This window comes from Tauraco erythrolophus, chromosome 4 (genome assembly GCF_009769465.1).
Source record: "Tauraco erythrolophus isolate bTauEry1 chromosome 4, bTauEry1.pri, whole genome shotgun sequence".
Classification (NCBI taxonomy): Eukaryota; Metazoa; Chordata; class Aves; order Musophagiformes; family Musophagidae; genus Tauraco; species Tauraco erythrolophus.
Genome location: NC_141468.1, coordinates 79,719,188 through 79,744,083, shown reverse-complemented (window position 1 = coordinate 79,744,083; position 24,896 = coordinate 79,719,188). Strand labels below are relative to the sequence as shown.

General features: G+C 41.5%; 1 protein-coding gene across 1 annotated transcript in view; it reads left to right on the top strand.

Moving 5' to 3' along the window:
* ST8SIA1 (ST8 alpha-N-acetyl-neuraminide alpha-2,8-sialyltransferase 1) overlaps nucleotides 1-24,896 on the top strand; it is a 141,066-nt gene that overhangs the window by 70,476 nt on the left and 45,694 nt on the right. Inside the window, exons 3-4 of the mRNA XM_086610558.1 lie at nucleotides 8,641-8,750; nucleotides 16,134-16,226. Coding sequence (XP_086466684.1) covers nucleotides 8,641-8,750; nucleotides 16,134-16,226 — 203 coding nt within the window. The remainder of the gene's footprint in view (nucleotides 1-8,640; nucleotides 8,751-16,133; nucleotides 16,227-24,896) is intronic.

The following is a 24,896-nucleotide window of genomic DNA, read 5'->3' as shown; positions in this document are numbered from 1 at the left end:
AATGCATTTTCCGAGGCCTGCATAATAACTCATTAAACTCTCATAAAATAGTTACTACTCTTGTTGTTTAATAGACATGCATGACATGAAAAATGTAGGTTTTTCCCCCTGAAGTGATGATTTGTGCTTACCCTTGTTTCCATGAAATATCTAGTCAAAATTCAAAAATGTTTCCATGCCCTTTTTTTGACTTAAGCTTAGAGCACTGTATCAGTGCAACCCTGGCCTATGCAGTTGGACGTACTTAGTTTTTTGTCTTCTGCTCAACTTGGGCCAGATTAAGAAAGAAGCAGGGAAGAAGTGGAGAATGGGCAAAACCTTCAGAAGCAGTGTCTGCAAATTAGGTCTCTAAGCCCCAAAGATAAGGAGCTGCTGCTAAGCATTCAGCGCAGCGTTAAGTAGCTGATGGAGTACTTGGTGTGTCTCCATGTCTTTCTGCTGTGGAGGGCCAGTGAAACAGGAGGTGAATTGCTGCCTGGTGTGCAAATGCTGTCCAGTGCCAGCATTTAAGCCTGCATTGGTTGAAATCTAAGTGGGAGGGTGTTGTGTACCTACCTCTGGAGGTGCTGGCAAAATGGAGCAGGGCTGAGAATCTCACACGACAGACGGTATTTTCCTCTAAGCTCGGCATGGCATCTGGTGATGACAGGTCAAGGGAAGGATTTGCTCAGCGTTTCTGGGGCTGTTGGCAGAGTTTAGTGATTCTTCCTATGGATCAGTTTATCCTTCTTATCATATAGAATTAAAAAAAAAACAACAAGTGAGCTATTCAAGTGTATGAAGAGATGATTAGTGAAGCCAACAGAGGCAGTTATTTACAAATCCTGGTCAAGCTGTTTCTGAAGAAATGTGTTTGTTATTTTTCCATTTTGTACAGTTTACATGGGACTGGGTTGCTCCATGGAACATTTAAATGCAGCTATTTGGAAGCAAGCTCAGGTCCTTCTTGAAGCCTCTCATTTGTGGAAATGTTGGAAGCTATAACATCTTTGAGAATGAAGACACTCTCCCCACCCTCAGTAGGCTGAGTTTGGAGTCCTACTGCGTTGCAGGTCACAAAGTTTGGATCACATTGAAATTTCCCACCCATTAACATCTCTTTGTCTTATAAAGGAGAATTCCTTTCACGTTCCCAGAGCATTCATTGTTTAAAATACTGTTTATGATATACCATCAATAGTCTAGTTTCTAAAATAAACTGTTACAGTCTCTAAATGTGATTTTTTTAAAATTCCCCTCCCCTCGCCCCCCCAATCCCCACACTGTGCTATACTGTGCTATCTTGGCTGTATGAAGGCTGATTCCATTGAATTAAATGCCACAGTAGCAATTTGAAATGTTCTTTTAATTCACGGCAAGTACTCACTTGCAGTGACTTCACGCTGGGTGGAAAGCTATTAGCGAGCACACTGTTTTGAAGTTCCTACTTAAAGTACAGCTTGAACTACAAGTGACTGCCAGCTAGTTACTGGTACTCTGTGGTTTTTCTGAATACGCAGGTGTGTTGCCAAGAGTTCTCTCTTTTGTCTGTGGTTGCTCTGCAGTTAATATCCCAGGTATCCTTTTGGATGTAGGAGGGTTTCCTGCAGCCGCAGAGCAAGGCGTTCCGTCTCCTAAGTGGTCTTTTGCAGTCCTGTGTCCCCGTATAAGTATTTTGTGAGATATTAATCTCATGAAAAACAATACTGCTGAAGTACATGACTGTGAAGAGCACAAAGTTTACATGTATAATTCCACTTCAGGCCTTGGTAAAGACGCTGCTGTCGTGACCGAGACATGCTTGCATGGTACTATAGAGGAGCTTACCTCACCTGGACCTCTTCTCTTGCGCACACAGTGAGCTTCTGGTTTCAAAATTTGTTAGTTGGCAGTGCCTCTGTGGAGCAAGGAAGCTCTTGGAAAAAAAGAATCTGAGGAAGGTAGCTGGAGGTTCATTTTAAGATCCCTTTCTTATCTCCTAGAGGAATTTCATGGTCACTGTCACAGTTTCTTTCTGTAATAATTGCTTTGTAATCAAATATTGGGATTTGGTAGTATCCGAGTCCAGAATTTGAAAAACCATGCTCAGCTTATTTGTTGCTACTCGTAATTAGCATACAGAAAGAGGCAGTGTGCTGCATAGCTGGGATCACTCTGGCAGGGGCTCCATCCTGATCTGCTTCACAAAATGTCTGTAAGTGTGCTTATACCTAGCCCTCTGTTTTGTGACAGCATTGCCATAGAAGCAAGGTTTTTGGCTTGCTTCTTGCTTAACGTTTCACACGTTATTTCACATATTAGCAGAACATAGAGAATTTTGCAGGAGTTTTAGCTAACACACACGTTTAGCAAGTCTCAGTGGGACATACATTGTGATTCTGACAGATTTTGCACATGCGAAATGTAGCTTTCAGCAGTTTCACTAATGTGCTTTTGTAATACAGCTTTGCGTGAACATGAAGCAGTTTAGGAATTATGTGGCGTTCAGTAAATCTGCCAGTGAAGTATCAATGTGGTTTCTTGATATGTTAAAATCCACACGTCTTTCAGCCCACAACATTCGCTCAAGATTTATGATAAAGATTTTCTCCCTTTCCAGCTCTCAGACAGTTTCATTCTAATCTGTGTTTCTTCTGTTTCTCTATACAAAACTGAGTTCTAAATTATTGTTAAAATTTTAGATGCATTTCAAACTCTATACAGTTATTTCAGTCAGTAACTACAAACAGAAAGGCCAGGGTGAAATAGATTTATGATATAAAATGTCTGAAGTTATGAATTACTACATGCAAGACCTTTCAGATAACAGTGCACCCAATTTTAAAGGAAATCTTTCCTACAAAAGAAGTCCATCCTTTATTTTTCAAGATTTTCAGTTTTTGCTAAAAAAAACCCCAAACCGTAATCATTGATGACAACAGTTATTTTCCCAAGAAAATAACAATTACATCAGCTGTCTCTCAATGGTGGCATAGTGTAGGAGATGGGCTGAAAGTCCTCTCTCTTTCAGGAGTAGCAGGTCCTCCTGACCTCTGTGATGTTCCGAGAGCTGGAGCACCTCTCCTGTGAAGTCAGACTGGGAGAGTTGGGGTTGTTCAGCCTGGAGAAGAGAAGGCTCTGGGGAGACCTTCTAGTAGCCTTCCAATACCTAAAGGGGGCCTACAGGGAAGCTGGAGAGGGACTTTTTACAAGGGCGTGTAGTGATAAGACAAGGGGTAATGGCTTTAAACTGAAAGAGGGGAGATTTAGATTAGGTATAAGGAAGAAATTCTTCACTCTGAGGGTGATGAGGCACTGGAACAGATTGCCCAGAGAAGTTGTGGAAGCCCCATCCCTGGAAGCGTTCAAGGCCAGTTTGGATGGGGCTTTGAGCAACCCGATCTAGTGGAAGATGTCCCTGCCCATGGCAGGGGAGTTGGAACTAGATGATTTTTAAGGTCCCTTACAACCCTAACCATTCTGTGATTCTATATTTGTTATTGTGCCATCAATAGTTACTCCTTTCTTGGGGTTCCTGTAGCTGGGTCAGGACAGGATTCAGTTGGTTTAGTGGAGAGGAGTGACTGCAAGGCAGGGAACCGCAGCCATCCTCCGCATTCCCCTGCAGAGAATGCGCCGTCCCTGACATTGATGTTTTTTGGAGCCGGTTGCCGTCAAGCTGTCGTGTCTTGACAGCTCTGTAGGAGGAACAAAAGGCCCATCAGACTGGAAATGATTTGTAAACAATGAAGAAAGAGTGTTTGCCACCTCGCCATGTCTGACAGTGTGAAAAACCAAGGCCACGTTACCTGTGGCTGACGCGCCGAGAGCTATCCTTTAAAATGTCAGCCGCATCCTTCTGCGAAGGTGCAAGAAAATGTTTTATTAAGAGCCGAATTTGGCTTCTCGTTAACTCTCGGGGTTTTGCTGGCTGCTTAGGACAATCAGTGGAACGATGGCCTTCTCATCAGGATGCTGCCTTCACAAAAGGGACAGTAAAGTCACAGCGCCTCTTGCAAATTCAAAATGCTTATTTAAAATACCATTTCATTCTAATTTATGTTCTCAGTGTTTTCAATGTTTTTGACATCTTCAGCGTTAAATCAGTGGCTGAATACTGTAATTTTTCCTGTTTTCCCAGTAAGAACTTGGTTGCTGATTAAAGTCTTTGGCAGGGAGTGGGCAAAAATGAATGCATTAACAACCTGACAATGAAATCAAAGTGAATTAGAGTAGCATTATCTAAGTAAATTATATTTTGTTAGTACTGTGTAATGTTCTTTTAACTGATGACAATGATTTATTTCTACTTAGATGAGTGATGAAACTAATCAGTGAATTGCTGGATAGATGCTTTGTTAAATTAGTGCCATATTCAATTGGGAGTCTTTAATCTATTGCTTTGTGTGCTTATTTGTCATTGAATTCATGGGGGGATGTGCAGGTGGTTCTTTCGTTTACATGAACATGAACTAGAGCATCTTCGTTGATTATCAGTGGAGTTTCATGGTTTTAAACCAGGGAAAATGAGACAATGGGGCCTTTCTGTCTTTGGTTTTGTTTGCAGTTGCCTTTTAAAAAACACCTTATTATTTGAAACTTTTAAAGGGAATTCATCCTGCTGATTTCCAATATGCAAGGTGTTTTTAATTAAGAGTATTTGCAAATTCTGCAGTAACGATCACTTAAAAACGGGGATGAGATGGTCATTTAGTTTTACGTTTTCTCTAATACACTAGATGAACTGATGCTGCGCTGTTTTTTCTAGTCCATCCACAAGACTCTGGCTGTTCATTACAATTTTATGAATGAAGAAAATAACAAATGTGTTGACAATGAAAATAACAGAGTTTCAGGAAGCTGTTATTAATGGAAATGCTTTTGTTACAACTCTACAGTCCAAAGCCAACATTTGTTAGGCCGGTTTACAATTCTAAGGAGAAAAACAACTGAGCTTTTTGTGAGCATGTAGCAAAAATGACAGCTGGGTCCCCACAATGTGAGAATGACTGAACTATGAACTGACAATTTGCCTAGCAGAGTTATGCGGTGGGAGGTAAAGAAGGAAAGCATGAGAAGGTTTTTGTAAGTCCTGTGAAACGTATTTTTCTGGTCATAGAAACCTAGAAGCAACCTCGGGTTTACTATATAGTAGTATCTCTAAATATCACCATCACCTTAAAAATATAACACTCTTGATTGAAAATTGCCTCTTACTGAAATTACAAGTAATGCCCAAGTCTATTTTACAAAAACGTAAAAGCAGTTTAATTCTGGACCACGTTGTAGCATTCTTCCAACCCTTCAACCCTAACATAACATTCAAATAATCTGAAGGCAGACCACCCACACCATGAAGATAGCATAAGATCACTTGGCGTGAGGAAATAAATAATTATCTGAGTTCATCTTCCATGTTTTTTACCCTTAGAGGGGAAAAAATAACCCCGTGATTTGTTAATTAATTTAATATTAAATTTGATCTTAAATCTACAGTGGATACCCTGACAAGCCAGCAGTAGGAACAGATAGAGGACGCTGGGGAAACATCCTAAAGCCCAGCAATGATGTGGAAAGCTAGTAACAGGCTGAGTAGTTCTACTATGTGTTAGGACTGGAATTACCTTTTGATTAACTGTGTTGCAATTTTGCCTAAGCTGTCTGCACCTCCTATTTTGGGCAGCCCAAAGGAAGGAATGAGCTGAATGCTCATGGGAAGTCACGGCATGAAGCCCACAGTGTTTTAGCTTTGAAGAGCCTCTAAGTGCTTTCTGTCCCATGAGCATCCTTTGGATGTGGAGGGAAGTGTGCCGTCTCACTAACATCCTGTGGCAGGTTGGGTATGCTGCTGCTAACTAGATGACAAGATGGTGGTTTCCTAACAGTTTCAAAGCCCAAGAGCCTGTTCCTTTGAAAGAGGGAAAAGAGAAATGCCTTTTGTAGAGAGAAAAAGGAGCCATATGTTTCGTAGTCACTTATGGGCAACACTTGAGTTTGAGACTTATATGTGTGTGACCAGGCAGTTTGTTTGGACAGAGGGGCTCAGGGCAGAATTCCTGAGATGCTGCTGCAATCTGAGCGATAATACAGATCTGTGATGTAAGTGTTTGAAGAAAAGTCATATGCAAGATAACAAATGCAGGTTTCTTCCAGGTTACCCTTAGCAGTTGCTCTTCATTAAGCTCAAAGCAGCTGAAATCCCACCAAGCAGCAGGGACATTTAATCCTTAGGCCTTTATGTGCCCTGTTATGGTACTGGAACTAGGTCTTTTCTGCAATGTCTGTAGAAAGTTTGTAAGTGTGGTCTTCTGGAAAATGCATCTATTGAACGTTTTAAGCCAATTGGTGGTGTTGAACATTTTAAGCTAAATGATGGTGTGTAGAGTCTGTCTGATATCTGTGCCACATTCTGAATTTTCAGTACTTTGCTGGGGGAGGGAGAAGCTTCTGTGGGCTTTTGTGGGCATGGGGGCTTTTCAGTGAACTGTGTTCAGCCTGTTTTTTCCTCCTGTCTCCATAGAGCGAGTGGATTTCTTTGCAGGTTAGGCGGAGGGAGAGCCACCATTGTGATTTTATCTGCCTCTTCTACTTTCCTTTGGCTCCCTCAGATAGCCCCGGCAGCCCTGATCTTGTTCTTTTGTTTCTTGGACTCTCTGAAGGATAAGAGTTCCAAAGCTTTGCGTGCTTTTGGAAACAAAAGTATGTATGCAAATGATAACTAATATTGTGATCTTTGAGCATAACAGGATATAAGCCTCCCTTGAAGGACAGCAAATCATCTCAAGCAGTATCAAAGGCTGTTTGCAGCTTGCAGAATTTCGAAGCATTTAGTAACTCCTAAATGTTTATTTTGGGGGTCTAAAGCCCTAAAGCCACAGAATTTATGTGACAGTGTCCACAACTCTTAGAAGCAAGCGTTAATGGCTGCTGCCTTTGTTTGTGATTTGTCACAGCCTTGCCTTTGTATAACCAGCTGTCTTGGAAGGAGCTCTGATATATCTTGAGTAAGAAAGGTGCTGTTATTTATAAAACATATCTCTCCTGCATTTTCTCTGACTCCAATCCTCACCACTCCCCCTTTTGGTCAGGGTCACCTCAGAGATGAGATGTCCTTTGAATTTCAAGATATGCTCCTGATTCAATAACTGTGTAAATTAAAAAATGTTCTTGAGAAGGCAGATGCAGGACAAGAATGCAGCTGCATACTTAGTATTGCTCCGCCGTGCTATCTTTGGGTTCCTAATGGTGCCTGGGCCACAGGAAACGAAAATTTATTTTTCTGCTTTAGCATATCTTAATCCAGAGTTAGGATAAGCAAAATGCTTTCAAGTTTTTCATTAGAAAGCAGGTCGTGGCTTTATCCTAGCTGAATGGAATCTGGTTTGCAGAGAAAAGAAGACAAAGCAAATAAATCTAAGGAAGGAAAGAGATAAGACATTAGAAATACAGAGTTTGTGCTATAATGCTGGGTCTGCTTCCTGGGCTGTGTACAGCGTCGCAATGCTTGAGGAATACCTGATGCGATGGTAGATGTTGCTCTGTCCATGTGAGTGAGGACAAGTGCTGCCGTTCTGCCTCATCCTCCAGGAGAGGAGAATTGTTTTGCGATGCCGCATCCTGTCGCCGCGGCATTTGCATTCTCGGAGGCCCGTGCAGAGCTCCTGTCTCTGCTGCAAAGTCAGCTTTTGACAGGTTTGATAAAAAATCCCTGCACAATTTTTTTGCATGAGGAGAATATTAACTCTTGAATTGTAGACAAACTCAATTCTATAACTAAATCATGCTGCTTTTGAATTCACATGTCTATTCACCACTTTTTTTTTTTAATATGCTGGGCTGCACTGTGCGCTGTTTAAATGACTGTCCCAGCCTCACTAAAGGTGAATGACTTGGGGCTGACAGGAGGATGTCCCACACGTTGTTCTGAGATCCTCTGGAATGAAGACAACTTTACAGATCTGATTTATTACTGCATTTGGTGCATTGGATGACGTGACAATTTGACCTTGCACTTCAATGCTCTGCTAAGCAGCTACAAGAGCTCCTTAGTTAAAACAGTCCCTTTCTAATTTTAATTTATGCTGTGTCTGGGCAGATGAGTGTTTAAAGAGCTGTCAAGCTCTAAATATTTTTCCCTAAGTCTTCGGAGTGACCCGTCCCAGCAACACAACCCTGGAGGGAGCCAGGGTGACTCCTGATTCCCAGCGCCTTTCTGTCATCACCTCCTTTCCTGTTCCTTCCTTCCTTCCTTTCTTCCCCAGAGCTGCCTTTTGTATATTAGCTGAGGAAGATGACTTTAATGGATTTTTTTTCTTTTTTTTTTTTCCTTTTTTTTCCCCTGATTGTCGTATTTCCCCTGTGTTCTTGCAGCTTGGCTGGAGAGCTCATTCTGACCTCACTGCCTGGCTTGGTCAGTATCTGCATCAGGACTTTAGGCAGTTTTGGTTTTGCAGAGATGTTGTTATCTTCTGTATCACGTTTGTAAGTGGGGATAAGAACTGTCCTATGTCTACTTACCAGCTAATTTCTGTACTTTTTTTTTTTTTTCCCCTCCTAGTTCCTAATTCTCCCTTTTCTTTCATCACTTTGAGCCCTGCCAGCTCCCCGGATTCTCCAGGAGCGGCTGCTACAAAGATGCGTGTGTTCTCCTCTGTAAAATCGGTCCTTGTTTTGTGTTGCTAGGCTACTCCCTTCCAGCTGCCACTGAAGAAATGCTCCGTGGTGGGAAACGGTGGGATCCTGAAAAAGAGCGGCTGCGGCAAACAAATAGATCAAGCAGATTTTGTCATGCGGTAAGACAGAATCCTCAATGACACATTGTCTCCCCTTCCCCCTGCTAAGTCTCAGACTTTTCAAAGCTATTCAGTTGCCATTAATTAATTATAATTTGCCTTGTTCCCCCTTGTTCCCCACACCCCCTCCCCTTTGCAGGATGCTTTACTCAAGTGATTTGGGTGAAAGCATGAGGAGAGGCAAAAAAGAGAGTTTTGGCTGGCTTCTGCTAACGGGTGTGTAGTGTGGGTGCAATCTGCAGATGGATGGGTTAAGGTTGTGACAGATTGTGCGGTGTCACAGAGAGGTACTGAAGAGCTGCTTTCCTCTTTAGTTACGCAAGGTTAGGCAGGGTCTCATCCTGCACGGTGCTCTGTCCTCTGCCACTCTAAGTGCCGTCGTATGCACCCATTGAACTCGGGATGAGTAGGTACTGATTTGTGGGTCACGGCTTAAGCAGTTAAGTCGGAACAAGGCAAAATATTCCTGTGGTCTAGTTCCCTCAAAGTTTAATGGCTGACTGTCTGAGGAAAGGCCAGACCTCTTTCCTTGATGCAGGTTTTTTGGGATTCCTCATGTTTCCTTTCCCTCAGGCCTTCCTGATGTTACAAGAACCTGTCAGGAGGGATGTTGCACTAGCTACTGCTTTCGTGATTGAATTTGGCACTTTCTAGGTCTGCATTCTTTAAGGAAGAAAGACAGGAATTAGTTCCTCCCTGTTAAACATGAACAAGAAAAACATTGTGGGGGAGAAACTGGAGGAATGCTCTCAAAGAGATGAGAGACGGAGTTTCTTTGACTTTTGAGATGGATGCATAATGAACACGCACTGTAGCAAGTCTCCTTATTAGATCCCGATGGCTTATTATAAAGCCATACAAATTTGCTGCAAACCAAACAATATTACTGTAATTTCTGGTTTGCATCTCAAAGACCAAAAATACCTTCAATGTTAAAGCAAAGGAATACAACAAACTAAAGGCAAAAGGAAATGTATTCTTAGAGCATTCGCAGAAGACGTAAGGCACAGGGGGAGAGAGGCAGGATACTGATCACCATTACTGCAAAACTCCTCAGGTGTTCCACAGACTAAATATAAGAAACTGCAGGGTATATACTGTGGTAATATTATCTAGATGCAATGGGAAATTGAAATGCTGCAGGAGCAATCAGTTACAAAAACAATAGAAACTTTTTTTTTAAAAAACAGCAGTTGTAGCTTGATCAGAATTTTTTTTTTCTCTCCAGGGAGGGTAAAGCAACCATTATCTGTACAGAACTTATTTTGAATTCGAAATAAGTGGTAGGGAGAATCCTGCAGAAATCCCGGTAGCTACCTTCAGGCTGTACTGTAGTAGTGATGCACAGTCATATTTATGGAAAATGTTTCAATTCTTTTGGGTTAGAAACTAATACATCACTGAGAGAAAATATTTCTATAGCAGGTGGAAGATAGGATTTAGTCAGTCTTTTCTAAATCTGATTTCTATAATCTGAGAGCTGAGAGAGAAAGAGCACAAGTGACTTGCATAACAGATACCTTTTTTTTTTCCAAAGAAATTTGTGTAATATCTTTACAGTGTTTCCACAGGGTGAAATGCTATGCTAGGCTTTACCTTTGTTCTTCTATTCATGTAGTTTTTGATTTCACTTAAGCTTATTTCCATAAGCATTGTCATAAGACTGCAGCCATCTTCTCTGATATATTGTAATCACTAAGGTTAATTAATGAGTTTAAACTCATCTCGTTGCTCAGCATCTTCTCCAAACATAGTTGTACCAACACAGAGATTAAAAGAGCAGCAGTTTTCAGCCCCTAAGGCATAGCACACTGCATCTGCAGTGCAAAAAGGTGCACGGCATATGGCTGACATGTTTAGGTAGCATGGTTATAGTAGGCTCTTCTGATACCTCACTGGTTTTCAAGTTTGTAATCCTCATTGCCAAGAAAAAATTTTGATTTGCCTTCTCCCTTCCTGCTCACGCTTATTTTAAGAGAGAAGTGTTGGGTACTAAACCCTAAGCAATGTTTTTGTCTGTATTTTGACAGAAGAGACACGTTTTCTTGGCATTAGATTTTGAAGAAATATTTCTACATCTCAAAATTCTCCCTTTCCCCCAACCGCTTTCCATGGCTCTGCTGTCGTTTGTATGTCTCCAGAGAATGAGTCTCTCCTGTAAAATAACAGGGGATTGCAGAGAGTTCTTTGAGCTGTTTGCTGGTGAATTTCTTCCAAAACTAGAAGGAATCTGTCCCTGTTTCAAGTTGACTAGGGGCTGTCCTGGTTTGGAGAGGCCAGGCTGTTGTCTTTTAATCACGCTGTGCTATGCCACCTAGCCATACCAGCCTAGATGGAGCCGGGGAGGTTAAATGTGATGATGCTTTGGGATTTGTAGACAAGTCCAGAGAAACATGGCTTTCAGCTGCCTCATGCAATTATTGTCTTGACATTGGCCAAGGTGCCACAAAGGAATAAAAATGAATGCTTGCAACTACTTACTAATTTCGTATTAGTCCCTAGAGTTTAGTATGTGTGCACATATAACATTCTAAAATAGCCAGATAGTCATGTAACATCTACCAAATGCACGTGCATTAGCCGTGTTGCCTGGGTTCCCTGCACCTGCAGGACATGGACTTCTGCCTGGGCCAAACCCAGAGGAGCCATTTCTGCTTGGTGAGGGTTGAAGGATCCCTCTCATTTTACCCTTGCTGCTGTTTCTACCTATTGAGTTGGAAGGTCTCAGATGTGAAAAAGGCACACACGGACTGCTGTGCCTGTTGATTTTTTTCTTCCCACTTAAAGACTGGGTCTAAGTCATATCGATCATCTATATAATGCTTCCAGTTAGGCTCATGTCAAAAATACTGGCCTGAAACGCTGTCCTGGTACGTCCCTCTTTCCTGCACATTCTTGTGCCTACTCCTTGGTACCAGAACTGAGAGTGAGAAAATTAAAAAGATGTTTCTTAGGATGAATCTTTTGTTTCTTGATGTATTCCTCACCTGCACAACAGTTGACACTCTGCTGACTCATTCAAGAAAATAGACTGAAAGGCCAAGAAGAATCTGTCAACCAATTGATTTTTTTTTTCACTGAGTTTCCTCTGGATACTCAGGCTATTTCTTAATATTTCATGCAGAAGGAGCTGGGAATGAGACTTACTGATGAAAGGAATTAGATCACAGAATCATAGAATAGTTTGGATTGGAAGGGACTTAAAAAAGTCACCTAGGTCAACCACCCTGCAATAAGTGGGGACATCTCCAACTAGATCAGATTGCTCAAAGCCTCATCCAGCCTGGCCGTGACTGTTTCCAGGGATAGGGCATCTACGACCTCTCTGGACAACCTGTTCCAATGCTTCACCACGCTGATTGTAAAGAATTTCTTCCTTATATCTAGTCTAAATCTACCCTCTTAGTTTAAAACCATTACCCCTTGCCCTATTGCAACAGGCCTTGCTAAAAGGTTTGTCCCCATCTGTATTATATGCCCCCTTTAAGTAGCAAAAGGCTACAACAAGGTCTCCCTGGAGCCTTCTCTTCTCCAGGCTGAACAACCCCGACTCTTTCAGCCTGTCTTCGTAGGAGAGGTGTTCCAGCCCTCGGATCATCTTTGTGGCTCTCCTCTGGACCTGCTTCAACAGGTCCATGTCTTTTCTGTGCTGAGGACTCCAGACCTGAATGCAGTATTCCAGGTAGGGTCCCACAGAGCAAAGTAGAAGTGCAGAATCACCTCCCTCGACCTGCTGGCCACACTTGTTTGGATGCAGCCCAGGATACGATTGGCTTTCTGGGTTGCAAGTGCACATTGCCGGCTCATGTTGAGCTTCTCATCAACCAACACCCCCAAGTCCTTCTCCTCAGGGCTGCTCTCAATCCCTTCATCACCCAGCCTGTATTGATACTGGGTATTTCCCTGACCCATGTGAAAGACCTTGTACTTGGTCTTGTTGAACCTAATGAGATTCACATGGGCCTGCCTCTAGAGCTTGTCCAGATCCCTCTGAATGGCATCCTGTCCGTCAGCCATGTCAACGACACGATTCAGCTTGGTGTTATCAGCAAACTTGCTGAGGATGCACTAGATCCCACTGCCTATGCTATTGATGAAGATGTTAAACAGTACTAGTCCCAATACAGACTCGTGAGGGACACCACTCATCACTGATCTCCATCTGGACATTGAACCGTTGACCACTACCCTCTGGATGCAATCATCCAACCAGTTTCTCATCCACAGAACAGTCCACCTATCAAATCCATAACTCACCAATTTAGAGAGAAGGATGTTGTGGGGGACCACGTCAAAGGCCTTGCAGAAGTCCATTCAGATAGATGACATCTGTAGCTCTTCCCTTGTCCGCTGATGTAGTCACTCCATCATAGAAGGCCACTAGGTTAGTCAGGCAGGACTTGCCCTTGGTGAAGCCATGCTGGCTGTGTCGCATCACCTCCCTGTCCTCTGTGTGTCTTAACATAGCTTCTAGAACGATCTGTTCCATGATCTTCCCAGGCACAGAGATCAGGCTGACAGGTCGGTAGTTCCCAGGGTCCTCCTTTCTACCCTTTTTGAAAATGGGTACAGTGTTTCCCTTTTTCAAGTCACTAGGAACTTCACCTGACTGCTGTGACTTTTCAAATATCATGGAGAATGGCTTGTCAACTACATCAGCCACTTCCCTCAGGATCCTGGGATGCATCTCATCAGATCCAGTAGACTTACATATGTTCAGGTTCCTCAGGTGGTCTTGAATCAGGTCTTCTCTTACAGTGTGAGGGACTTTACTCCTCCAGTCCCTGTCTTGAGGTCCATCCACTCAAGAGATGTGCCAAGAGAGATTGTCAGTGAAGACCGAGGCAAAAATGTTGTTGCGTACCTCAGCCTTGTCCTTGTCTGTTGTTACCAGTTTGCCAGTTGTGTTCATCAGGGATACGCTGCTTTGACCTTCCTTTTCTGGCTGACATACCTGTAGAAGCCCTTCCTATTATTCTTTGTGTCTCTTGCCAGGTTCAGCTCCAGCAGTGCCTTGGCCTTCCTGACCCCGTCTCTACACAACTGGGCAGCGTCGCTATACTCTTCCCAGGATACCTGTCCCTGCTTCCGCTGCCTGCGCAGTGTTTAAACAATGCATCTGGGCCTAGCTCGTGAAAGAAATTTTGTTATTGAGATGTTAAGATGATAAAAACTAGAGGGAGATCTTGGTCCTTCACACTGCTTTTAAATAAGCTTCAACCAAAAATGGCTTCCTAAAAGCTTGCCCTATGAGTTTGTGTTTGCTCAAACCAGAGAGCATTAAACTGTAATCTGCCAGAGGTCATTTATGCCATCTCTCCGCTCTGAGGAAAATCACCTGTGTTATTTGCTACACAAATATTTGTTTGACCCACCGCTGAAAACTGCTACTGAGAGGGTTTCTACAACCTCTCCAAATAGTATTAATCTGATTAATTTGTATCCTACCCAGTGCAGGTGGAGGAAGCAACCTATTGCCATATTTTTTTTCTGTGAGATTTTTTTTTTAGATTTTTGTAAAATATAATATAATTTTATTTTAGGTAACCCTGTCTCAATATTTAAGGTTTTATTGTTCTTTATGTCTGGGAACTAAACTTCCCTTATGCTTCTAGTCTTTCTTTTTTCTTATTTTTCTCAATGATTGCATTTTCTGAAACCTCTGACTTTGATTCTGCTATTCTGGCTTCTTTTTAAATTGTCTAGGTTATCTTAAGTTGTGGTAGGCCAAACTAGAGGCTGTTTCCTAACTGAGATCTCAATACATTGTGCACATCTGAACACATATAGTAATGAAAAGGAGAAAACGTTCCTGGAAATTTTATTTTTCTTGGTGAAAGTGATAGAATTCATCTATGTTCCACATAGATGGGGCTTTGCTCTTCTTCTCCTTGGCATTTCCTGATGATGTGAATTTAAAGATATGGTTTTGAGAGCTGGTATTTGTATGCAAATACATGCAAATTAGCACTACTGTGTTTTTTTTTTTTCTTGGGGAATGTGGGATATTTTGCATTAGCCAACGTTGGAGGGAGGATACTGTGTGCACACTAGTGCACCGATGTTATACGGAACCATAACACATGGAAGTGCGGCTGGGAATTTGCACAGCCTCATTTGCTGCACTCTGCTGTTGCAAGCACCCGGATCCCTTCTTGCCTTTCCTTACCTCTCGCCCTCTGTCTCTGTGCTGGACTTTTCCAGCATGCTGCAGAAGAACAATGAAACCTGCACATGCAAAGAAGGATGTCTTGATTCGACGGTTGAACTTAAAAATTGAAGGGCAAATTTGGTTATGGTAGAACCCTAAACTTTTTTTTTTAAAAAAATAAACCCAACAAGAACCCCAAACCCAACAACATAAAAAACACAAAAGACTCGTTCTGAAAAAGTTTCAAATTCTGCTTGTCTATGGGAATCCTGATTTCATTTTTGCCTTTTAAGCATTAAAAACACTGTTCATATCTTTGATTAACAAGTCGGACAAATTTGAAATGAAAAATGTTATGACACCAAATTTTGTTGTAGTTTCTATGTGAGGACTAGATTTCTTCTGACTGGTTTTTTGGAGCAGCACATAGACTTGGATACTGCTGGAATGTATTTTCATCTTCATCTACTGCGCTTTCCTTCTTTTCCTAGGTCTTTACTGTGGAGCATTTAGGACTGTTCATTGTCTGGAAGTTTCTCTCTACTTCTGTTTTTTGGAGTCTTGTCTCTTTATTTTCCAGTGTAAATTTGCTCGATCACTTTCTCTTTATTACGTTTTCACCCTGCCCACCAGAACAAGCCTGTGAGCGGAACAGAGATGCACATATTAAAATAGACACTTAAAATTTGTCTCTGTGTTTTCTTGGTAAATTTTGTACACTGAAGATACCCACAGCGTAACACTAAAAACATCAGTCGTCCGTTGTTTGCAAGACTTGTGTAATGCTTGTAATGCCACAGAGCGGTAACAGTCTGATACTGGTAAACAAGACAGAAAAGAGTGAAAAACAGAACTTTAAAAGAGTTTGGGAAAAAAAAAAGTCTTTGCTATAGATAATAAGAGCCTTTTCCACAGCCTTTCAGCCTGTTGGAAGTGCCACGTCTGTGTCTTTGCTTAGTAGTTACATAAGATCATCTCTGCAAAAGATTTTATTTCTGTGTTTCCCCACAATCTGGTGCAAAAATATCCCATTGTGCTTATAGGTGTGGTACAGTAGGGAACACTTGTAGCTTGATCTAGTATTTGTGTACACATTTGCATTTTCTGGCAGCTTGCTTTTTTTTTTTTTTAAAAAAAAAGAAACCTGCAAATTTGCAGACTGACAGGCTTCAACCTCAGTCTTTTTTAATCTTGAATGTCATTTAAAATCTCGACTGTCTTTCTGTGCACAGGTGCAACCTTCCTCCTCTCTCCAGTGAATACAGCAAGGATGTCGGATCGAAAACCCAGCTGGTGACTGCAAATCCCAGTATAATTCAGAAAAGGTAGAGAGCATGTTGTTCCTTCTCTGGTCAGGGGAAACAAAAAGAAAAATGCTTCATCTGTGTTATAGATATTAATGTATCAGTTACATTCTTTATGGTCTTCTGATCCTGGAAAAGGGTCTGGAAAAGATGAAATGGGCAGTGGTTTGATGTCAGGCTGAAATAGTCCAAGACTAAACCCCTGATCCTTTCACTGTAAGCAGGGGACCTAAGGGAGGCTGGCTTCTGGCAGAGCTGTTTCTTCTACGGTACTCTCCCCAGTGCTTCCAGCTCCCTCCCTTCACCCTGCGCTGGGCACGTGCCAGAGGTGCTGTGGCTGCTCCGAAGCCAGGCACATACTGTTGGGTGGCCCAAACGACTGTGCTGGTCAGGCCAGCTGGCTGCTGCGTCCCACAGTTAACAAAGATGCTAATTTGGGTTTCCCTTTGCTTCACCATTGATAATTTCAAGATCCTTACTGTCTTTGTATTATTTGTTTGATTTCTGGGTACAAAAGTGATTAGGATGGAACTGATTGGCAGGTTGTGATTATATAAGCCTCACTTTCTTAGGAAACTAGGACAAATTTTTTATGTTTATTAGTGTTGGCTGAAATTTTCCTAACATCACTGATGAGTGATGTTGTGTTGTGTTTATTAGTGTTGGCTGAAATTTTCCTAACATCACTGATTTCCTAACAGTAGCTGATGAGAAGAGGGGAAAGGAGCGGAGAGGGGGAAGTCAATGCCATCTCTCTGATTTTGCCTTCCTGAATTTTAATTACTAATATTATTTGTTTATCACCCGGAATGAGGTAGACTGTTCTCAGGCAGAACAAGATCTGGTAGTAACCTGCCATATTCACTGAAAAACACAGAGAAAAGGAGTAAACCAAGGGGATGAACAGGAAATGATTAGGCATAAAGATACGTATAGTGCTGGTGCTGGGAGGTGAGGGATTGTGAAAAGAAGCAAAGCAGGGAAATAAAATGAGTGATAGAAAGCCAGGTGTTTTAGAAAGAAGAAAGACACAGACTTAGAAATGGATGTTTGATGGTATTTAAATGTAATATTTCTCCTCTCTATCAGGAATTGAAGGGTTCTATAGTTTTGTGTGTGGAAAAGATGACAGCCTGACAGAGTAGAAAAGAGAGGGCGAGCAAGAGAGAAACGGAGTAGTAATCAGCTTCAAGAGCTGATTCCAGGCAGAGAGTGTCTGAATAGGAGAAGGCACAGAAATAAATGCTTGTGGGATGAGATCAAAGCAAACCAAGCAGAACTGGCAGAGGATGGCACCAGGTGCCAGGCGAGAAGAGGGAGCTGCTCAGGGCAGCAGGACTGAAGACAGGGAATCTGAAAATCCTGTGGGAGGTAGATGGCTAACAAGGTTGATCTAAGAAGTGAGATGAAATGGCCAGAACATCCCATCAAGGAAAGAAGATCAGTTTGGCCGTGGTATTTTGGATGAAATGAAGAGGAGCACTGTGACACACGAAGCTTTCAGAGGATTTTACCGTTGTCAAGGCAGAGGATTATTAAACTCATGGGTATTTATTTTGCGACTTCCTCTCCATCAAGGCCTAGAGTGGCAAGCTCACTGTACTTAGTATTTTTGAGCAGAAGAGGAAAAGGGAAATGAGTTGTAGCGATGCTACGAGGAGACTATGGAGCTACGCTAGAGAGACTGTGGAGGAAGGAAGGAGTGAGCAGATGGTTGAAGCAGCAGATGGAGAGCATGAAATGCTACTTTGTGAAAGGAAGGTATCACAAGGAGGAGTGGAGAGGGAGGGAAGTGGGAAAAGAGAAAGAGAGAAAGGAATAGATGGGGAACAGGAAATGAGATTGTGTTTGATGTCAGTTTTCAAAATGAGTGGACGATAACTGCGATGCAAGACCTTTGATGAGAAAGTAATGTGGGATTTATATGCATATGTATTGATTAGACAAGGAAATATACAACCAGTAACTGAGAGTGAGACAGAGAAAAATTTGTAGTGCTGAAAATTGGCAGAAACCTCCTCTGAGGCTTGGAGCTCTTGAGAGATCTGACACTTTGCTTCCTCTGCCTCTTCAGGAAGAGATTTTTTTTTTTTTAAATAATATTTTACTGATGTTTACTGTATGCTATCCAAAGTCATTATTTTACCTCCTGTGTGTTAAGTTAGAGTTGGAAAAAAAGGTGAAAGCTTGGAAGTTAAAATAGAAAAAAGACCTCTACTCTGTCAATAAATAGTCCATTTCTATGGAAAAAAGCTTTTTTGAGGAATTAAGACTGTGTATAAGTCCAGACTCATGAAATTCAAGGACATTCAGATTGGTGACTGATATGTACCTATTTCTAGGCTGTAAGTTAACTAGCTTCATAGTATTATTCATTATCATTCTTCCCCTCTTCTCTTGTCCTTACTTTAAGTACGTTGATATTGATGAGATTTGACATCTCAATTATCTTTCAAGTGCGTTATGGCAGATTTAGTGAGTTGATCCTGCAACACCATTCATGGCTTCTAAAAGATTTAACCTTACATGGTAACTTATGATGAGGTATGTTGGATAGGGCAAAGTTTTCATACCAGGGATGCAGAGGCAATTTTCCATCTAGTTTTAAAACCAGAATGATTGCCTTTTGAAAACTAAATTGTTGGCAGTAATTGTTGCAGAGTGGTATCTGAGCTACCATTGTTTCCCTCTAGACTTGGAGCCTTAGGATGGGAGAGTCAAGATTTTAATCTGTGAATACATTGACTTTAGAGATACCTTCACACATTGCCTTCTGCAAAACTTGGAGTAGGCAAATAATAATGAAAGAATTAGAGATCAAGTTCCTACTCCATTTTCAGTAGGAAACATGTGCAGGCAGTACAGTTTTCGCTCGTAAAATATTGTGCTCAGTTCTCGTTTGGGTTTGAAAAATGATGAGGAATTTCCTACCGTAACTTTGCTTCATATAATATAAGAGTACTGACAGTGGAGGCATTACAATAGAAATTTGCCTGGCTGACTAAGAGGACTCTTGATGACTGCCCCAGTTTCTTTTTTAAGTCTGAAATATTTCACCGACATCTCCCTCCAATTAATGTTGGAACTCACAGTCCTTCGAGCCTGTGCAAAACTTCTTTTTCCACTTTGCATTCAAACCTTACCTCTCTGTCAAACCCTGGTTTGAGGTTGCAATTGGGATTGAAATGTTTCATAAAGCTATTCCTGGGGCCACTGCGACATCTCCCACCCTCTACACCCAATACTGTTGAGGGACTGCAAAAAGGTTGGTATCTTTGTTTCCGGTTCATTCCTCTGCCACCCTGGTCAGCTGGGCCTTATCTGTAGGGAACCAATTGTAGGCAGAAGATTGTTCTATATTTGTCCAGGTTTTTGTTTTCTTTCCATGAGTAGCTGCTATAAGTCCCTGCTAAGAAAGAGGCAGTGCAGTAGCAAGACCTGTGATGTGCCTACAGCTGTTCTTAGACTCTGGGAAAAATCAACAAGGTTATGTCATTTAAAGTGATTGTTTCTATGTTCTGAACGCTTGTCTACAGCTGCAGAAGAGGGCTAGTAAGTGGATCGCCTGTGAACATAAAAATGCTTATATAGGTAGTGATTTTTAACCAATGGCATAAGACTTTTGACTAAGAAATGCAGAGAGTTACTATTTGGGATGCGGATACTATGTGTTTCTGAAGTCGTTGGCTGGGGGCTGTTTAAGAGAAGCAAATTCTAGCAATTTCTTACCATCTCCAACAACTCTTGCAAATGCCGTGTAATAATACTCTTACCTTTTGTCTAACCTTTTAATTAAATCTGCAAACAAATGCTATTTGCAGCAATCTTCCTTTTTGGTCGCCATGCCTGCTTCCTGTCTAACCCATGCACACGTGTATCATCATTAATGTGGATATAATGGTCCAAATAGATGGTTTCCCAGCACGCACGAAGTTTCAGATCAACGGACCTTTGCTGGGGAGTATATTATCCATGAGCTGTGTGAGTGTTTCTGACCTGTGTAGAAATAATCTCCATAGAACATGGCACGATGACTTTGGTAGTGTTCTTTATTCACCGTAATTCAGCATCGGTGTAACTGACGAAGCCCCCGAGATGTGTAACACCCACCTCCCGATGCTGTCTCTGAGATGTAATCCTGTCATCGGTTGACTTGTGTGAAGCTTTTCCACCTTCTCCTCCCAGGGTGCTGTATTTTCTTCGCACTGAAGGTGCTGGAAAGAAGACATGTAGCTCTTGGGGGAGAGCAGGCGGCCATGCGCCTGCTCTGGAGGCGGCTGCTGCGGCTGCTTCTGGTCTCAGCCTGAGTAGCAGATGGCGAAGGAGGACTCGGGGTCACTGCCCTCACAACCCCGACTGTATGACGTGTAATTAGATATGCTCCTTTCCCTAGAGGAAACCCTTCCTGCCTCCTATGTGCAGAAGGCAGAGCTTTCTATCTGAAGCAGCTATCTGCTGAAGGCAGAGCTCAGACTCTTCTGCTACTGGAGCTGTCTGTGCTGGAAAGCCCATCAGCCCATGGCAGGGGCAGAGCGTGGACTGACGCTGCTGGTTGAGCAGGAGAGGAGAGCCTTTCTGCTGAAGGAAAGAGCTGAGGTGCCCTTCCTCACCTCCGGCTCTTCTCCACGGCCGTTTTGGTGCCGTGCGCGTCCCTGAGAGCCGGAGCTTTGTGCCTGCAGAGGCTGCAGAGCCAGACTCTGGGGCAGAGATCTGCTGGCCCCATTTGCTATCCTCTCCCCTCATCACCTCAATCTGCTAGGATGAGGACCGGGTCATCCCTGTATGTGTTTAGGGCTTTGGAGGTTACTGTACTTCGATTCATAATGAACGTTTCTGTGAAATACCTGCGCTGTCAGAGGCAGGGTGAGGGTGTAGGTCATCTGTGTTTCTGCTACTGCAGCGTTTCTACTGGAGTGTGCCTTGTTGCTTTGAATATAGAACTAAGAGAATGGTTAGTTGAGGTGGTATCAAGCTTCGTTCTTGGAAATGTGGATATTTTTATTTAAATCTTTATAGTGGAGTCTCTCAACAGTTGTGTAACATTGCTAACGGAAACAGTCCGACTGAAACTTGGATAACCAGATTTAGGATCAGCCATTACACTTTGCAGCTCAGTATGAACTTCCATCACTGAATGTGAACATCTTTTTTTTTTTCAGTGAATTAATTCACTTTTTGATTTCTGTGACGTTTGACAAATTTTTGCTGCGTCCAGTTTCCTGCACTAAAGCAAGATGAAGGAATGAGACTAAAGGCGAGCAAATGCAATGATTCTGCCTCTGAGCTTTGAAATGTCAGTTAAATATCACTGTTGTTTATTACGTTCCCATGAAATTTGAATGGGATTAAATTTGCTTTCCAGTTCTGCTTGCATCTTAGAGCCAACTAATAATCTTTCCTGGATTCAATCCTAAAGACATCTTTGAATCCAATTGACTTAAGCTGTTAAGAATAAAAAGATGGAACTGAGGCAATTACTTCATTTGATAAAAGCTTCCTTCATCTTTGATTAAACAAATGTACAATGTTAAGCCTGTTGCTGACACTCATGAAAACGATACTTGAGAATTCCTCTTGACTATGTCTCCATGTAAAAACTATGTATTCTGTTCCTAAGCAGTTACATTTTAATTTGGTAATTGCAAAAGATCAGAAAAAGAAAGGAAAAAAACCCCCACCCATCAAATAAGTTATTGAAGGAAAACCTCTTTTGCTGATCTCATCCTCTCTTTAGGAGTCCGGTCGTGAGAAGATCTTACCTTATAAAGTTGTTAAATCACCAGATTTTAAATATTTCACATAGAGGTTCTGCTTTCATTCCTGGTATCTAAATATATCTCAGATTATTCATGAAGAAATGCTCCAAAGTGATAAGAATCTTTGTTTCCATTCACATTGCAAAACTGCCCTTTGATGTTCTTCTGCAAGAGTCTGAGCTTCTATGCCAACAGCAAGGGGATAAAATTTCTGGGAAGCGCTTCTTTAGAAGCAAGACCCTTCTGCATATGGAAGTTACTTGGAGCCCCTTTTGTTGGTAATCAGCCTTTCTCTTCTCTAATACAAAATTCCTTTAAAAGCTTTGAATTTATTAACAACTGAAGCCTTAGTTTCTCTCTCGGAGGAGCACCATTTTTTGTCCTCATTTGAACAGAAAAGGAAGCAAAAGTGTGGTGATGGAGAGGACTTGCTGGTGTTACCACCAGGTGAAAGGCAGAGCCAGGAAAAAAAAAAATCCAGAATTTCTGGTTGGCTTTGGTGATTTATTAGCTGATGAACAGAAATATGTGGAGTTGTTACGAAGTTGTGCAGTGATCAGGACAGTTTGATGCTATTGTAGCTGTGCTTTGACCCCATTTAAATCGTGGCTTTTACTCTCTTATCCATCCCCTCTCTCCTTAATTTTCAGAATGAACAGCATTATAATTTGTTTTAAATTAAGAAAAGTATATAGAATACTTTTTAAAAATGCTAGTCTATTTTGTCTTTTCCTTTGCTTTTTGCAGATGAGATTTAGATGATTTTTCCCTTGAAAAGTTGCAGAGTTTAGCTGCGAAGTCATACTTTTTAGTCATCTAGATATCCTAACCTACGTGGGGAGACTTATGTGGAACAGTCTTTTAAAGTTGAATTGAACATTCACAAATAACTTAACTCATTTGAATTAAACCCTGTATGTACAGCTCCAATTTTCAAGTCAGCTTTTGAAATCAGACCAGTAGATCAGTCACACTGAAATCATCTATCTTCCCACTACAGATGTGCAGCCAATACCAACTGAAGTGGCACTGCAAGTGTTAGTGTTAGAATTCAAAGGTATAATGAAAATTTAAACTAAACAGAATGCTACCTAGAAAGGGTGAATGTAGAGTCTTCCAAGTGGGGAGAAACATGTGAAAAAGAAAGAGCAAATGTAGAGTCCTCCGCGTGGGGAGGAATATGTGAAAAATTGGAGGAGTTTATTGGCTAGGTGGCATTTCTGCTGAAAAGAAGCATGTGGTGTTAGGTCAGTGGCTGAACACAAATAGGCAATATCCTACTTTTTCCATAACCCAACACAGCATTTGCTGCTGTCTAAATAAGTGTCATGCACAAAGAGATATATTTAAGCTCAACTATGGTCTCAGGTGTTTTGGCACCGTGTGTCAAAAAAGTCCCAAACATGGAGTGTTAATTGCAAAGTTCAGTGAAGAGAGGAATAAAAATCCTTGGGCATAAGCCCCAAGGAAAGGTCTGTTGGATCTAGAGGAGTCCCAAAATGTACCAGTGGCTTCAAAGAGAAATATCAGTCTGTTGATGAAATGAGAAACAATGAGTAAAATTTTGGGTTAGGAAAATGAGAACTGAGAGGAAAAGTTTTTCAATCTGGTAGGGAAGGAGATGGGAGAAGGAAAGACGGAGGAGAGCAGTAACAGTTCCCCAGGGGTATGGTTAGCTAAGGTGGTGGAGGTGAGGACAATACCTCATCAGCAAAAGCAATTGCTAGATATTAGGAAGAACTTCCCAGAGAACTTCTATAAAAGTCTCCATGTTACAGTAATTTAAAGGGCTAATTGATAAGGGGATGAAATGGGTAATTATAGATGAAATATCATGAAATAATAGTTTGATGCTTTCTCCTAAACAAAAATAAATGGCTTATAGTGATTATCATAAAGCGGAGATAGAAGATACCAAAATTAAAATAATCCATTTGGATTTCTGATTGAAATGTCCTCAAATTTCAATTCCAATGTGTGTGTGTTTGTAGAGTTGGAGAGGAATAGGATGCATTATCTTACAGGTGCGTTTGTATGTCTCTTACCTTAAACTGGGATTTTGAAGATAATCATAGTTAATCTCTATTGTGAATGGCATTTTAATTGCAAATCTTTGCCTTACCAAAATCACCAGTGTTTGCCCATATGTGCTGATATTCATTAACACATTGTCTCACACATTTTCATTTTCTTGGCAAGCCATTGCAGGAAGATTGTTGTTTTTCATTCCTCTCCCTCTGTCCCCCCACCTCCACCTCCTGGTGTCCTCTGAAGACCACTGTATTGAAGAGTCTGCCAGCAGTATCAAACAGAAAGACAACCAGCTGTCTGATTTTTCCATTATTAGTTTTGTGAATTGGGAAAGCTATATATGTCCTTGAGCAAATAATGCTTTTAATTAAGGTGATTTTGTTTCATCCTTATATTGCTTCGGTAGGACTTGATATGAGAGCGACCCAAGTTTTTTCAGGGTAACATCCCCAAAGATTTTTAAGTGCCTAATCCACATTTAGGTAACTAATCTTTGTTGGCAGTCTTTGGCTTTAACCCAGATTTTTCTACCACTGTCCTGTCTCATGAATTTTTTCAGATATCAATTGGAAACCTTTTTTTTTTTTAAAAAAAAAAAAAGAAGAAATAAGGCATCCTGCAATATGAAAGACTGCAAATAATGAGAACTCAGAAAACTGCTACTTCTTTGCAGTCTGTCAGATTGTGACATTCCCACCTTTTCTTTTTTTTCCCCGTCTCTAAAAAATAACTTTCACTTTCAGCAGCATCTGCAGCCATGTGAGCCCATAAACTTCAAAGAAAGCCTTCAAGTTCAAGAGGTGGTCACAAAAGCATAAGATTTATCGTTATGAGCTTAGCCACAGGCCAAAAGCTTTAGGTTAAGCATAGGTGTCAAAGAGACAGAGAGGTTAATTAGTGTCTG